Genomic DNA, 14,510 nt, shown 5'->3' with positions numbered 1-14,510 from the left:
TATGTTTCCCAAATGAATGGGACCATATAATGTTTGTCCTTCTCCAATTGACTTATTTAACTTAGCATAATACCCTCCAGTTCCATCCATGTTGAAGCAAATGGTGGGTATTTGTCTTTTCTAATGGCTGAGGAATATTCCATTGTATACATAGACCACATCTTCTTTATCTATTCATCTTTTCAATGGACACCGAGGCTCCTTCCACAGTTTGGCTATTGTGGACATTGCTGCTATAAACTTCGGGGTGCAGGTGTCCCAGCGTTTCATCTTAACATTTTAGCACAGCTGCCCTAGACACCTGCTGAGGGCCTGAATAATGAGCCTGGAACATTATTGTAGCAGAGTATTCTAGTCACCAGTTCATCAGCTCAGCACAACCTCAGAGCCTGCATTTGGAGACACATGAGCCTTGAATCTTGGCTATAGCTCAGCATATCTGCCTTTCAGTTTTTATCAGGAGGAGGAGGTCAGGAGCTGGGTCTGGTACTGGGTACTGAAGAACCCAAGTCTCCCTGTCCCCCGAGTCTGCTTCCTGGCCATCCCCACTGTCTTCTCCTTCCAGGCTGGTGGGCTAGCATTAGCCTAATTAATTACCAAAACTACACCAAGGAGATCTTTTTATACTTGGGATAAGAGAAAAGGAAACTTCATTTCAGTTGGAAGTCAATGCTACCTTGACTTCTCAAAGCTTCATTTCAGATGCAGTCCTCAGCTGACCCTTCCTGACACCCTGCCTTTACCATTTCTGAGGACCTGACCCTAGAACTGCAGCTCCCAGTCTCCCCCACTCTGCCCCTGTCTGCACTACCCCTGGGTCAATGCAATCTTCTTCCTTTGGCCACACACACACACACACACACACACATCTGATTTTTCATAATTCTACACTATGAGGCCCCATCACCTATTGCAACCAGTCCAGGTTTAAGATAAGACCCCAACACTTCTTGAGCATTTTCTATGCATCTGGGACAAACTATATGCTTTGCTCTCCTTCCCTGTTCACACTGCATGCAACCTAATGAGGTTCCTTTTGACATATGAGGAAAAGGAGTAGAAACAGCTTGCCCAAGACTACACAGCTATCACATTATGTTAGGACATTTAAGTCCTCCAGTGAGATCTCTGGGAGAAATTCTCCAATGCTAGCTCAAGGAACCTGCTGTCTTTTCAGCAGAGAGCTCTGTGCTTGTCCTGCCTCCCAAGCAGGCTGCACACACATTCCCGTTAGTATCAAGTGGCCAATTGAGGCTTGAGAGTCGTCCCCAGCCAGACCTGGGAACCTCCCCACCCAATACCCAGTAGACATGCAGTCTTGGAAAGGTACTTAAAATACCAACCAGAATTTCCCCATTTCTAAATTGAGGGAAGTAGCATTCATCCCACAGGATGAATTTCAAGATTTAATCAAACAATGAACAGAAACCAATTAGTGTGGTGCTCAGATGTAGTGGATGTCCAATCAAGGATTGCTGTTCTCACTGGTGCTGTCATGCACCAACATTGCTCAGTGTTTTTCAGCACCCTGAGCACTGATGTTCCCTCCCCCACTGTGGTCAGACCTGTCCCTGCCCTCTGGCACCTCCCACTCTCCAGCTTCTCTATTACTAGTACCTGCAGGTGCCTCAGGGAAGCTGAGGCTCAGATCTAACCTGCCCTCTGCCATCCATCGGAGTAGTCTCCCAGGTCCGCCTGGGCTTCTCTCCACCAGGCAGGAACCTGAACCATGCTGAGTTCCCTTGCTGTCCTGTGTGTCCTCCTGTTTCCCGGTAAGTCCTGACTCCCTCCACAATGCAGGGTGTGGGGGATGCCCTGAGTCTCCTGGCCATCCCTGTCTCACTGCTATCCCTCTCTCCCTCTTTCAGGTGGTGCAGCGGGGCTCAAGCTGGAGCAGACTCCTGTGGTCGTGGGGCGCTTGGGCACCTTGGCCACCCTGCCGTGCACAGTGGATACCTCGGTGAGCTACATCCACTGGTACTTCCACAAGGAGGATACAGCCCCCAAGAGGCTCCTCTACCTAGACATGTCCAGGTCGTATGTGCAGAGGGATATATTCGTGAAAGCAGACAAAGTCAACGCCAAGAAAGGCAGGAACAGTTACAGCTGTAACCTGTTGTTGCAGAAACTGGAGAAGAGTGATGAGGGCGTGTACTACTGCGCTGCCTGGGAAGCGCACAGCCACTCCTGCTGCCCTGGCCCCTGTGCAAAAAGGTCTCCATAACCTAGGGCCCTCCATACCTGGCACCTTCCCCTGGCTCTGGGTCCCTGGAGTTACCTTGGGGTTAGGCCTTAGGACCCCAGCATCTGGCAGGTGCCCCCTTCTTGGGTCCACTCTATATAACCCTGGAGGCTAAGGAGCCCCTGATACTCAGGTTGGCTCAGACCCAGGAAGCTGTCCAGCCTGGGGGGACTTTTCTAAAGATTGTCAGGGGCAATGTTTCTGAAGCATTTGGAGTAGAATCCGTGCTGCTCGATGTAGTAGCCATTAGTCACAGGTGGGTACTGACCACTTGAAATGTAGCTAGTGCACTAGTCCAAGCTGAGATGGCTACTTGTGTACCATACAAACCATGTTCTGGAGACTATAAAAAATGATGAAATATTTTCTTAGTAATATCTATACTGATTAGATGTTGAAATACTATTTTGGATATCTCACAGTAAATAAAAGCAATGCTAGAATTTCATTTGTTTCTTTAGCCTTTTAAAAATGCAGCAGTATGAAAATGTTTGTCTCCATTTGTGATTTGTATTTATTTCTACTGAACAGAGCTGTGACAGACTGGTGATGGAAGAATCTGACCACCTGCGTGAAGAATGTGGGAATGAAATATGGTGCAAATAAATCATTTCAAGAGTGAAAGACTCTGGAGATTTACCACAAAATGTTTGAAGGCTCAGACTGGGAGTCACCTCCTGATTCCAGTTTCTATGTTGCTGCCCTGCCCCCTACTAGTTACTTGCAGTGGAGAGTCAGGGAGCAGAGGCTCAGGAAGCTGAGGGCTAACTTCTCAGCACCTTCGTGCACTGGCATGTCTGGGGCTCAACTCCTGTGAGGGGACATGATCCTCAGGGAGGTTGATGCATCAGCCCTGGGTGAGACCTGGGGACCTCCACCTTCTGCTTCTGCTTGAATGCTACTCCATATGATTTGGTCTATATTCCCTGGACCTCTGTTCTCTGCTCTGTAAAATGAGGTGGTTTAACTGCCACAGTTGTGTGACTGATTTCTGTATCAAACCAAAATTGTATCAATAAGATATCACTATACTTACTAACTTCTTATAAAATTAGTCAACTTCTTGAGAAAGAAAAAAGAATGAAGGAAAAAGAAAAGAAGAGCCATATTACTGATTCTCTAGGAATACCTCTGTGGCAGTATGTGGGGAAAAGAAAAAGCTCTGCGAGAAAGTCTAATTGAATTAAATGCATTTTCATTTGAAAATTCAAATTTTATGTAAAATGCAAATTGCATTGGTGAAAATGATTACTGTAAGGAAAGTCTACATGATCTGAAGGAAATTGGTCCCTCAGATTCACTAACTCCCCATTTATCTCTCTGAGCCTCTGCTTTTGTGGTGAGAGATTTGTATTTAAGATAGGCATGTCTGTACAAGAGCCCAACCAACACTTCAACCCTCTACTGAAGGCCTGGGTTAAGGCTAAGACCTCCAGTATGTGCAGGAAGAGGTTGTAGGGGAGGGGCAGAAATTTACCTTTGTTCTGTTCTGAGAATGTTCCTTCATTTATCCTCCCCATTACCTATGCAACTGAACCCTTTCCTCTCAGTGCCTTACTCCACAGGGCAGTGATCTGAGACCTGGTAACCTATTACCGTTTGGTTAGAGAGAAATTAGCTAAATATGAAGACATTGTCATGAGAAGTCATCCCAAGTCAATGTAAATCTTAGTTTTTAACATGGTTCCATAGTGCCTTTGAGTTACCTCCTGATAGGACACTGACCTTGTGCATGGAGCAAACAACCCATATATGGAGGGAAAAACAAGTCCAGATTTGGAGTCATTTCCTTCCCCCGCCTTTCTCCCTGTGCATAAGGTGAGCTTCCCCAAAGATACCTTGGGTACACACAGCCCTCCTGTCCTCAGGAAATGTTTGCTAATTAAATGGTTGTTTAAACAGCTAAGTCATGAAAACACTAAAAGCATTTCTTTAGAATGTACAGCACTGATTCCAGTGGCAGATCTATTGTCTGTTTAACTGAGATTGATATTTTGACTATTAGAGAGGGACTCACATTACCTCGTGGGTAGGGGATTTTGTTATAGATGGATACTTGAAATATCCTGATGGTTTGGGCTCAACTCATTTATTTCACTCCTAAGGTGAGTGAGACACAATGGTTTTTTTTTTTAATTTATTTTTATTGGTGTTCAATTTACTAACATACAGAATAACCCCCAGTGCCCATCACCCATTCACTCCCACCCCCCGCCCTCCTCCCCTTCTACCACCCCTAGTTCATTTCCCAGAGTTAGCAGTCTTTACGTTCTGTCTCCCTTTCTGATATTTCCCACACATTTCTTCTCCCTTCCCTTATATTCCCTTTCACTATTATTTATATTCCCCAAATGAATGAGCTCATACACTGTTGGTGGGAATGTGAACTGGTGCAGCCACTCTGGAAAACTGTGTGGAGGTTCCTCAAACAGTTAAAAATATACCTGCCCTATGACCCAGCAATTGCACTGTTGAGGATTTACCCCAAAGATACAAATGCAATGAAACGCCGGGACACCTGACACAATGGTTTTGAGTAATGGAAGCAACGTTACATTTTGAAGTTAATGCTGAGTAAAGTCTAAGAACATATAAAAACCATTGTTTTCATAGTTGTATCATCCATTACCAACTGATCACACATGTTAGTACTATGTAAAATGTCATGTCTGTAACCTCAGAGTCACCTTCTAAAAATCACAAATCTAAAAATTTCTGGGTACACTTGGAAATCCATGTTGATTGTTTGTATTGGGGCTCTTTATTTTCCAGGCCCAGAGTGGGTTCAGGGACACAGTCTTGGGTAGAGGAAAGGTCGCAAGTTGAAGAGGTCACTCCTAAACATTGGGATCAGGAGATCTTTTACTATGTTACTTCCATACGCTTATTTTCTCATAGAAAACCTGTATGGCTTGGAATTTTATTTTTAAATATATTTTTAAAAAGAATTCACATGTTATTTAATATTTAAAAACTTTTTTTTAATATTTAAAAACTTACATATTATTGAGCACTTAGATACAACGTGTGAAATCTGATGTTTAGAAATGTGTCTAACGTTGGAAGACAATCATCAATTATATGGTTTCACTGATACATGGAATATAAGAAATAGTGAAAGGGATTATAAGGGAAAGGAGGGAAACTGAGTGGGTAAAAGTTAGAGTGGGAGACAAACCATGAGAGACTCCTAACTCTGGGAAACAAACAAAGGGTTGGGGAAGGGGAGGTGAATGAGGAGATGGGGTAACTGAATGATGGGCACTAAGGCAGGCACTTGATGGGATGAGCATTGAGTGTTATACTATATGTTGGCAAATTGAATTTAAATTTTAAAAATGGGGTTACTAATCTAACAAATGAGAAATATTTTTAAGAAAAAGTGTGTATTCAACAGAAAGTGTTACAAACATGTAAATTGAGGATGAAAGAAATAATATTTTATCTACAGTCCTTTCATCAAATTATATAAATGCCTTTTCCATTTTGGGTTTTCTTTATGTCTCTTTTGTCTAGATACAGAGGCAGGAATGAAATTATCTCAAGCAGAATAGCACACAAAAAAATTCTATTCAACAAAGATGCTTGTCATTTCTATTTCCTGAAAATGTGCTCTGCTACCATTCAGGGAAGGTTGTTAGAAAATCAGCCTCAAATATTCATCTGGAGACCAAGAAGAAGGCAGACTTTCAGGTAGGATCCTGAGAGTCCCCTGCTTTGGGGGCAGAGATTTCTCCACCAGGCAAAGAACAAGCAAGGATGCTGAGGGACACAATGACTGGATTCTGGGAAATCTTCTACTCCCTGCTCAGTATTGGTGTTCCACTTTTCTCCCCATTGCTCTGTGTCCCAGGCACCTAACCCCTGTGGATTACAGTAATGGGAATCTCTGCTCTGGTTTCCAATGGAAAATTGGCCAGTGGAAATTGAAGTTCAAAGAACAATCACCATGTCACCTACAGAAGCATTTCTTCTTGGGCTCTAGATTTCCAAGCCCTTGTTCGTTTCCCAGAGTTAGGTGTCTCTCATGTATTGTCACCCTCACTGAGATTTTCACTCAGTACAGGGTTCTGGGAAAAAAGAAACAAATTCCTCCAGTGGGTAGAGTGTTATAAAATGGAATGGCATCTCTCACCTGCACCTCTTGGTGCCTGAGCATAAACCTCTGGGTATGGGGACAGATGGCACTGTAGGTTGGCCCTGAAGATGCAGGCCCCTTTCAGGGAAAAAACCCTAAGCTCATGCTGCTCCTAATTCCCAGTCTCTTGCTGATGCTTCCATTGGCTGCTCCCAAACAGAAACCAGAGAATAAAGAAAACCATCTGTGCACTCCATGAGGTTCCACTTCCTAATGCCCAGGGGAAGGTAAGAGAGGTAGACTGTCCATCTGGAGGAGCAAAAGAATGAAATTAAGCAGACAGTCAAATAAGTGGGTTGCATTTGCCCCCAAAGTAGTAAAGCAAATTGAAGAGTTGGGAGATTTTGTCTAGTTCCTTTCATTTCACTTTCCACAAAGCCACCAAGGTCCCATCTCTAACAGAACAGGATGTGCCCTTTTCCTTCAGTAACAAAACAGGAAACTGGACACGTGTTAAGAGATTATCATTAACTTCGCGCTTTTCTAGTTGATACACTTAGTAGAAAAAAACCACATAGATTATTTCTAATGCTTTTGTTTTTCAGTTAAATCAGCGATTCTGAGTATTTGTTTAATAATGAAGTAAGTCATCATCACCTAAGTAGAATAGAATAATGAGATCTCTGAGTAGATAAATGATGATAGTGCTTTGTGAACCAGTATTATGATGAATCCAATTCTGTGTTCTTGATGTTCTTTAATACAATACACAAGGGTACAGTAGTAAAACAATTCTAACTCTTATTAAAACAAAGTAGAGAAATGAATGCCACTTTCATAATATCAACTAAAACCCAGCCTGTCACATTTGTAGAATTGATCTATCTTTTCTCTCCTTCCCACATGGAGACAGCTGCTGTTCATGGTGAGCTGCTCATGGGGACTTTTATCTTCATCTTTATCCTTTTTCTCTAAGTTTCTTCTAGGAAGATCTTTATCCACATGCCCTGAGACGTTCCTTGAATCACATGTCATTCCTCTATATCTCACTGTCCTGACCTATCAAATGAAAACTACAAGCCTCCATATCATGTGATTGAAAGGTGAAGATTGAAAAGGTGAAGAACATTTAGGGAAAAAAATCTATCAATAAAAAGTACTCATTAAATATTAACTCATTTTTTGGAGGGGGGATCGGAGAGGGAGAGGGAGAGAGAATATCTCATGCAAGATCCACACCCAGCAGAAGCCTGATGTGGGGCTCAATCTTTGTGATGATAATAACCTGAGCAGAAATCAAGAGACAGATGCTAACTGGCTGAGGTATCCAGATACCCCAAATATTTGCTCTTCTGAAACTTAATATTTATAGAATATGCAGTATTTTAAACTATTATACTGAGAAAGTATGTTTATAAAGCAAGTTCTGACAAGTAGAGACCATTCTCATTTCCACAGAAATCAAGACTAAACCACAAAACCACTTCTTCACTACAGGACAATACAAGGAACAAGGCACTGTCCCCCACAATGGAGACAGAACAGATAGTGAACATTAAGTGACATAAATCCTTACAATGTGCTCAAGCACAAGTGTAGGACCTGATTTTAGAGAATAAGTAAAATGTCAATAAATTATCCATTGACTTTTCAACATAAGACAGTGAAAAGTCTATTTCTAACCATAGAATCTGCAGTAGGCTTCTGTGGGAATACAATCTCTCCTTGCAACTTTCCTATATGAGCTACTCACCTTAAGGATAAATTCCCCAATGAACATCAACATATTCATTCACTCTGTCCCCTAGTGAAGTCCCCATGGTCTAGTGTTCAACTTTGAGATCTCCTCAGGGGAAAGAGGGATTTACAGGACAGACATACAAGAGATGGAATTCCATGGGATCCTTCAGCCCTTCTCCCACCTCAGTTGGGCTCATGTTCTTTGATGGTCATTTTAACCTACACTGTTCATGACCTTGACTGTTTCTCAGTGGGGGGACCCTTGTTTTCTTGAGCCTGATCAGAACCTTCCTAGTCCCTTATATTTTTTTATGGAAGAAAATTGGAGGCCAAAATCTGAATGGAATACAACAATGGGGAAGACCAACTCTTTCCAAAAGGAATGCGTGGATTCTGCTTCTGAATGCATCTTTGCTACATTACTATTTTGGTTCTCAAAATATCTTTGCTAAATGCATTTTCTCATGTCATGTATGGAAGAGCAGTTTACTTTGTACTATCGTGTCTTCAGATAACAGTCCTCAGGAGACAGAAGTGATATCAGCTTTTCAATATGAGACTTAGAAAAGTAAGTAAAAAGTTTAATGTTAGAATAATGGAAAGAGGTAAACAATTTATGCTGCATTCAAAAGATAGAATACTATAAAACCATTAAAAATGGCCTTTTAAGATCGGGTAATAAAAGTGAAAATGTTTGCCTCAGAAACAAAAAAATTATATAAAGTTCATGCCATACATTATATCTCAAATACATAAATGTCTCTCTTGGTGAGAGAAAGAAACTGAAATGAAATATTTAAGTTTTAAGATAACATATTGCCGGACATGATGGGTTTTCTTCCTTATTCACTTATTGATTTTATACATTTAAAATAAAAGTAAGAACAATAATTTTTACAAAGAAAATATTATTTCAGAAGGTCATTTTTCTTCTTTTTCAATAATAATAAAAATGTAACTTGAAAACTTTAGAAAGATATAATATTGTTATGCACAAAATCTAATTTATTATCTTTTATCAGGTGCATAAACTTTTCCCTCCTTTTTCTAATAATAAATTTATTTTTTATTGGTGTTCAATTTTCCAACATACAGAATAACACCCAGTGCTCATCCCGTCAAGTGCCCCCCTCAGTGGTACAATGGAATATTACTCAGCCACTAGAAATGACAAATACCCACCATTTGCTTCAGTGCGGATGGAACTGGAGAGTATTATGCTGAGTGAAATAAGTCAATCGGAGAAGGACACACATTATATGGTCTCATTCATTTGGGGAATATAAATAATAGTGAAAGGGATTGGAAGGAAAGGGAGTAGAAATGGGTAGGTGCATAAACTTTATGTTCATTCTCAGACTGATAATGTAACTTTCTCAATTTTGAAAAATATTTCTTTCAGCAATTATAGATATAGAAATTGAGTCAAGGAGACATTAAATGCTTCACCCCATATCCAAAGGGGTATGAATCATAGGAGGTGCTGAATTTCATAGGGCATTAATAATAATATTCATGAAAAGTTGGTAAGGCCCTGATAAATTTTCAATATATGAAGTTAACTAAGTGGGTTAAATAGTAAAGGAGGATGTTTAATTATATGTAGTCATGAAAAATACTATTCTCATATGTTATTTAAAGACCTGGAATATTGCTCACAAGAATGATTTGACCAAAAGAGGAGAATATATGTCAGATATGTAAATCTCACTTAAAGACATATATTTACATATAAAATGCCAAGAATCCCAATTCTAGTTACAAATACATAGAGAAAATTCAAAATCAAAGTAAAAGATAGTTGTCTTGCGTTGTAATTTTTATACCTCATTTAGCTCAGATTTTCTTTAGGATCTACTGGTACTTATATGTGTTCTCATATGTATTGACTCTGTGTTTTTGCATGAGTCACTTCTCTGGGCTACATTCCTTATTTGTGAAATGAAGATTAAACATAACAGGTATCACATGAGACTGCAGAGAGGAGTAAATAAAATTGTACAATAAAACATTTAGAACTTTGCCTGACAAATAACAAGTCCAAATTTCTCATTAGTTGTCTAGTAATTATAAAGTGAATCATTACATAATACACATAACATTGCTTTGAAAGTGATCCTGCTGGTGACATCATGCTCATGAGACAGTTGCAAGACCAGGATGAATAGAAGTTCATTTCCAGAGACTGCTCTGACCCATGTATCCCCAGCAGTTGTGGTCTAGTTCCTTTTTGGAGGGACATGGATGATAAATCAAATTTGATTTCTCTGAGTCCTAATCTGCCTGGTGACATCTCAATCTACTTTAAAAAAACACAAAAAACGCCAGTCCTTATGTACATGGCGTATTCAATAGTGTCAATGAGATATTTCAGGGTCTGATTGTTGTTCTATTGTGCTGTGTGACAGAAGAGTAAGGTCAGGTTTCCCATCTGAGTCCTGAATAACAGCAAATCAGAGACAGTTAGACATACAGGCTGAATCCAGCAGAACTGTCCGCATGTTACTGAGCAGTGTTTCTGTAGTATGGGATTCCTGCATGGGAATGTCTGAGTCCGTATGAAAAACATAATCTGCCTCATACAAGACAGACACATTTACCAGGAGTTTCTTTCCAGATTAAGAATCCTTTTACCCTATGTGCCCAGCAGTCATGGGGCACACAACTGCTCACATCTGTGACAGATAATAAAGAACCCTAGGGAATTGTCTAAGCCACCACTTCTTCTAAGAACCCCGAACCAGTCCCACCCTCCTGCTGTCCTGACAAGTCTTAACAGGCACCTCTCTTCTTACCTTATTGCTGGGGAGTCTGCCAGGCAAACTGGATGCCACTTCTGGAAGCAGTCATCTTCTCAACCCTTCGGTCTTGTGAGTTGTCCCCCAGGCACTTCAGTCTACAGAAGAGACTCAAGAAATTTTTTCTTATTGCCTCTTTCCATATCATTTGTTCTTGGGAATTTCTCATCATTGCTTGCAGTTGCCCTTGGGCAGATAAAGATGGAATAACCTGAAATATCATTTTCTAGAGCAAGAGATGAGCATGCCCACGTATCATGCAAGGTTTTCTCTGAGGACATTAACAAAGGAGCTGTTCACTGGGACCGACAGCAGATCAGGGATAGAATATCTAACATTTGTCTCAACAAAGCTTCCTTATGGTCCCTTAAGTGGGAAGAACAACAAGCTTCCACTTCAACCTTGACAATAAATGTGTTAAGGAAACAAGATGAGGCCATATGTTACTGTGCCTACTGGATTGGGACCCACAGTATTAGAGTCGCCAATAAAAGCTGCTCAAAAACCACCTTCAGATGTGGCACACCCACATTCCACTCAATATGGGCAACCACAGAGACTGCACAGCTGGGTGTGCAGCCTGAGGTTCTCCCTCTGCAGTATTTCCTGGGCTTTACAGGAAGACATTGAAGATCTTGTCACACAGTGAGTTCCATGGGATATCAGCAATTATGGTACAAATTAAAGTAGTTTGAATTGATTTCCCACTAAATTAGGCCATCTGGGACCTCTGAAAACATAGAGTGAACAGTTCAAAGAAAATCCATTTGTCTGTTAATGCACTGAGGAAAGAGATTTCTAGTACCTGAATAGTTAAAAATGAAGACAAGAAAGGGAATATGCAGTTTACATGAATATTTCTTATTATTACTCTGTAATTTTATTCATGACCTTTGCAGTTTTTCAGAGGTAGGATGATCAGTCAAACATAAAAATTCCATGCATTGCCATCTTGTTGCCATACTGAAGGAATGTACAGATTATTTTATCCCTAAGTAAATTGTAGCTAATTGGGATAATGGAGAAACCAAGATAGAAATCCTGTAGGTCAAAGCAGTACCTGCCTCCATTTGCAGAGTCAAAATAGAACAAAAGAACACTACTTCACCGGAACAAGACCCTTAGCATATCAGGTGGCTGCAACTTAGTAGATATGCTGCTAAGACCTTGTTCTTCAGGGTTCTGCAAAGAAAACTAAAAAACCTGAATGAGGTTCAGTTGGTTAAAAGAAGGATCATATATGCTCCCTTTATCTGTAAAGAAAAGATGATAAAGGTCTTTCATGAAGTAATAAAATTAAAAATCATGATTGAGAATAAAATTCTGTAATTAGTACCTGGATAGTCACCAATTTTCAACAAATAGTGAGACACACAAGTAATGTGTGAAATTATAAAATTTCTCCCCTCACCTCCTTAGAGTCAACTCTCAAATGTTGAGGTAAGTTCTTTATTTCAGAAAAACTCCATACTTTTGGTAACTCGATATCTGACCACATAATCACCATGCATACAGTTTAACTCTGGTTCCTGAGATCATGACAACACCCTCATTCTGTTTCTCATTCTAAGAATCACATGGTGCTATCAAGTGCAGTGGTTCTATGAAAGCAGAATGAATTCTTGCCACAGGCAAGTCAGAATCTTCTCATTGGGCAAATGAAGTTTCATGTGTCCCACACCCTGTCCATCCTGATTCTTATGTGGGGTGGGTCCCAACAGGAGCAAACCTTAGGGCCTGGATCTCAACAGGGCCTCACCTGTCCCCTAATACATCTACAGACACAAAGATAGGAAGATCCCTGAATGAAATACGGAATCAGAGAACAATGAATCCTCTAAGAAATAAGTGAATGAAAAGAAGGATTTAAACTTCTCACAGTATTTTACACAGATTATTTTATTTAATCCTTAAAAAGCAATGCAGAATGGATTGAATTGGCCACATGGAGAGATGGAGCCACCCTGACTTTTCAACACATGACAGCCATGAAACACTACAGTGATGAGCAGTATGGAAAGGGTTACATTATCTGTGTGGCTTAGAAGTGAAAGGATACTATGTAGCCATTAAAACCTCTTTTGGAAGAATTATATATAAAATTCATAAATTTAGTGACAGCCAGAGAAAATTTCTTCAGATTTGGGCCTTGGTGGGCACTTCTAAGATGTGAATATTAAACTCTGATGGCCAGAACATGTCTCCCCAAGAGAGGGCTTGATCAAGATGTAGGTCCAACAGTGGAATCAGTATTTCTAGCACACCTGTATCCAAGAATTTTTGGTTTTACATTTATTAATGAGATTACTTATATAACAATGTAAACATAACATTATATATATATATATGACACTCAAATTATAACATATTTGTATTTTCCCATCTAATATTATAACTACTTTGTAACTCCCTGAAAAAAAAGAAAAAGCTACAATCAACCTTAATGTTGAGAATAGTTACCATAGAACAGGGGGTCTGCAAATTCTGTCCATGCCAGGCAAGCCCCAGTTTTATAAATAAAGTTTTATTGAAACACAGCCTTGACCATATACTTACAAATTGCTTGTAGCTGGTTTGCATTTCAAAGAAGTGCTAAGTAGTTGTATCAGACACACACAAAGCCCAAAATGTTGACCATTTGGCCCTCTAAAGAACATGTTTGACAATTAATGCCTTAGCATGATATACTGTGACTGATAGTTATTTTCATTTTATGTTTACCTATTTCTCAGTGTGTTGTCAATGGTCCTTTATTACATATCAATCCTCTCCATACTAACTGTCTTACTCTGAATAAATTACTTAACATTCTTTGATTCATTTTCCTCATTTGAAAAATGAAAAATACAATTTTATTTACCTTAAAGGACTGTTGAGAGGAGGAACTTAAATAATACATATAAAATTCTTACAAGGGCTTGGAGTCTCCTGCTCACTATATTGAGGCTTCGTATTGCTTATATGGGTTATTATGTCATATTTGAACATAATATGACAAAATGTGAAACAAAACTCAGAACTTATTCTTTTCTTTGTTTATTTTAAATAATAGAAATACGTGAAAATGGAAAACTTATCCTTTCACACATTTTTAGTAGAATACCTGTTGACAATCCTGGAATGTAGCCATGCATATTATTTCCTAACTGTCTATGACTGGTTTTGTGCTACAATGGCTGATGTGAGGATTCACAACAGAGACATTAGGGCCCAAAGCCTAAATATTTATTATCTGACCCTACAGAAAAAAATTGGACAGCCTGTCCTATGCAAAATAGTTAGAGAATGAGTTTGCATTTATAGCTAAAATTCAAGATGTAATAATAGAAATTATTGATAAAGTTTACTCTGTGAAAATGAAAACGAAATTTGCATGGCAAAAGCAGCATAAATTAAATGACACATGGCAAACCATGAGGAAATATTTACAACCTGCTTAGCACATAATGGTCAACTATGCCTAATATAAAAATACATTTAAAAAATGGATGTAGGGGATCCCTGGGTGGCTCAGTGGTTTGGCGCCTGCCTTCAGCCAAGGGCGTGATCCTGGAGTCCCAGGATCGAGTCCCATGTCGGGCTCCCTGCATGGAGCCTGCTTCTCCCTCTGCCTGTGTTTCTGCCTCTGTCTCCCTCTCTCTGTCTCTCATGA

General features: G+C 39.9%; 1 protein-coding gene and 1 gene segment (V, D, J or C); one reads left to right on the top strand and one right to left on the bottom strand.

Annotated features, from left to right (window-relative positions):
• LOC144293016 (uncharacterized) overlaps nucleotides 1–11,306 on the bottom strand; it is a 130,627-nt gene extending 119,321 nt beyond the window's left edge. For all 9 annotated transcript variants that reach the window (XR_013360446.1, XR_013360453.1, XR_013360449.1 and 6 more), the window contains exon 1: nucleotides 10,856–11,306. The gene's annotated coding sequence lies outside the window, so the exon portion shown is untranslated. The remainder of the gene's footprint in view (nucleotides 1–10,855) is intronic.
• LOC144293018 (T-cell receptor gamma chain C region 5/10-13-like) overlaps nucleotides 1,560–14,510 on the top strand; it is a 43,897-nt gene continuing 30,946 nt past the window's right edge. The window contains 3 exon segments of the C gene segment in view: nucleotides 1,560–1,772; nucleotides 1,869–2,214; nucleotides 3,886–3,897. Of these exon segments, the coding sequence occupies nucleotides 1,730–1,772; nucleotides 1,869–2,214; nucleotides 3,886–3,897 (401 nt within the window).

This window comes from Canis aureus, chromosome 21 (assembly GCF_053574225.1).
Source record: "Canis aureus isolate CA01 chromosome 21, VMU_Caureus_v.1.0, whole genome shotgun sequence".
In the NCBI taxonomy this organism is placed as follows: domain Eukaryota; kingdom Metazoa; phylum Chordata; class Mammalia; order Carnivora; family Canidae; genus Canis; species Canis aureus.
Note: the sequence above shows the minus strand (reverse complement) of the source record. Positions and strands in the feature narration are given on the sequence as shown.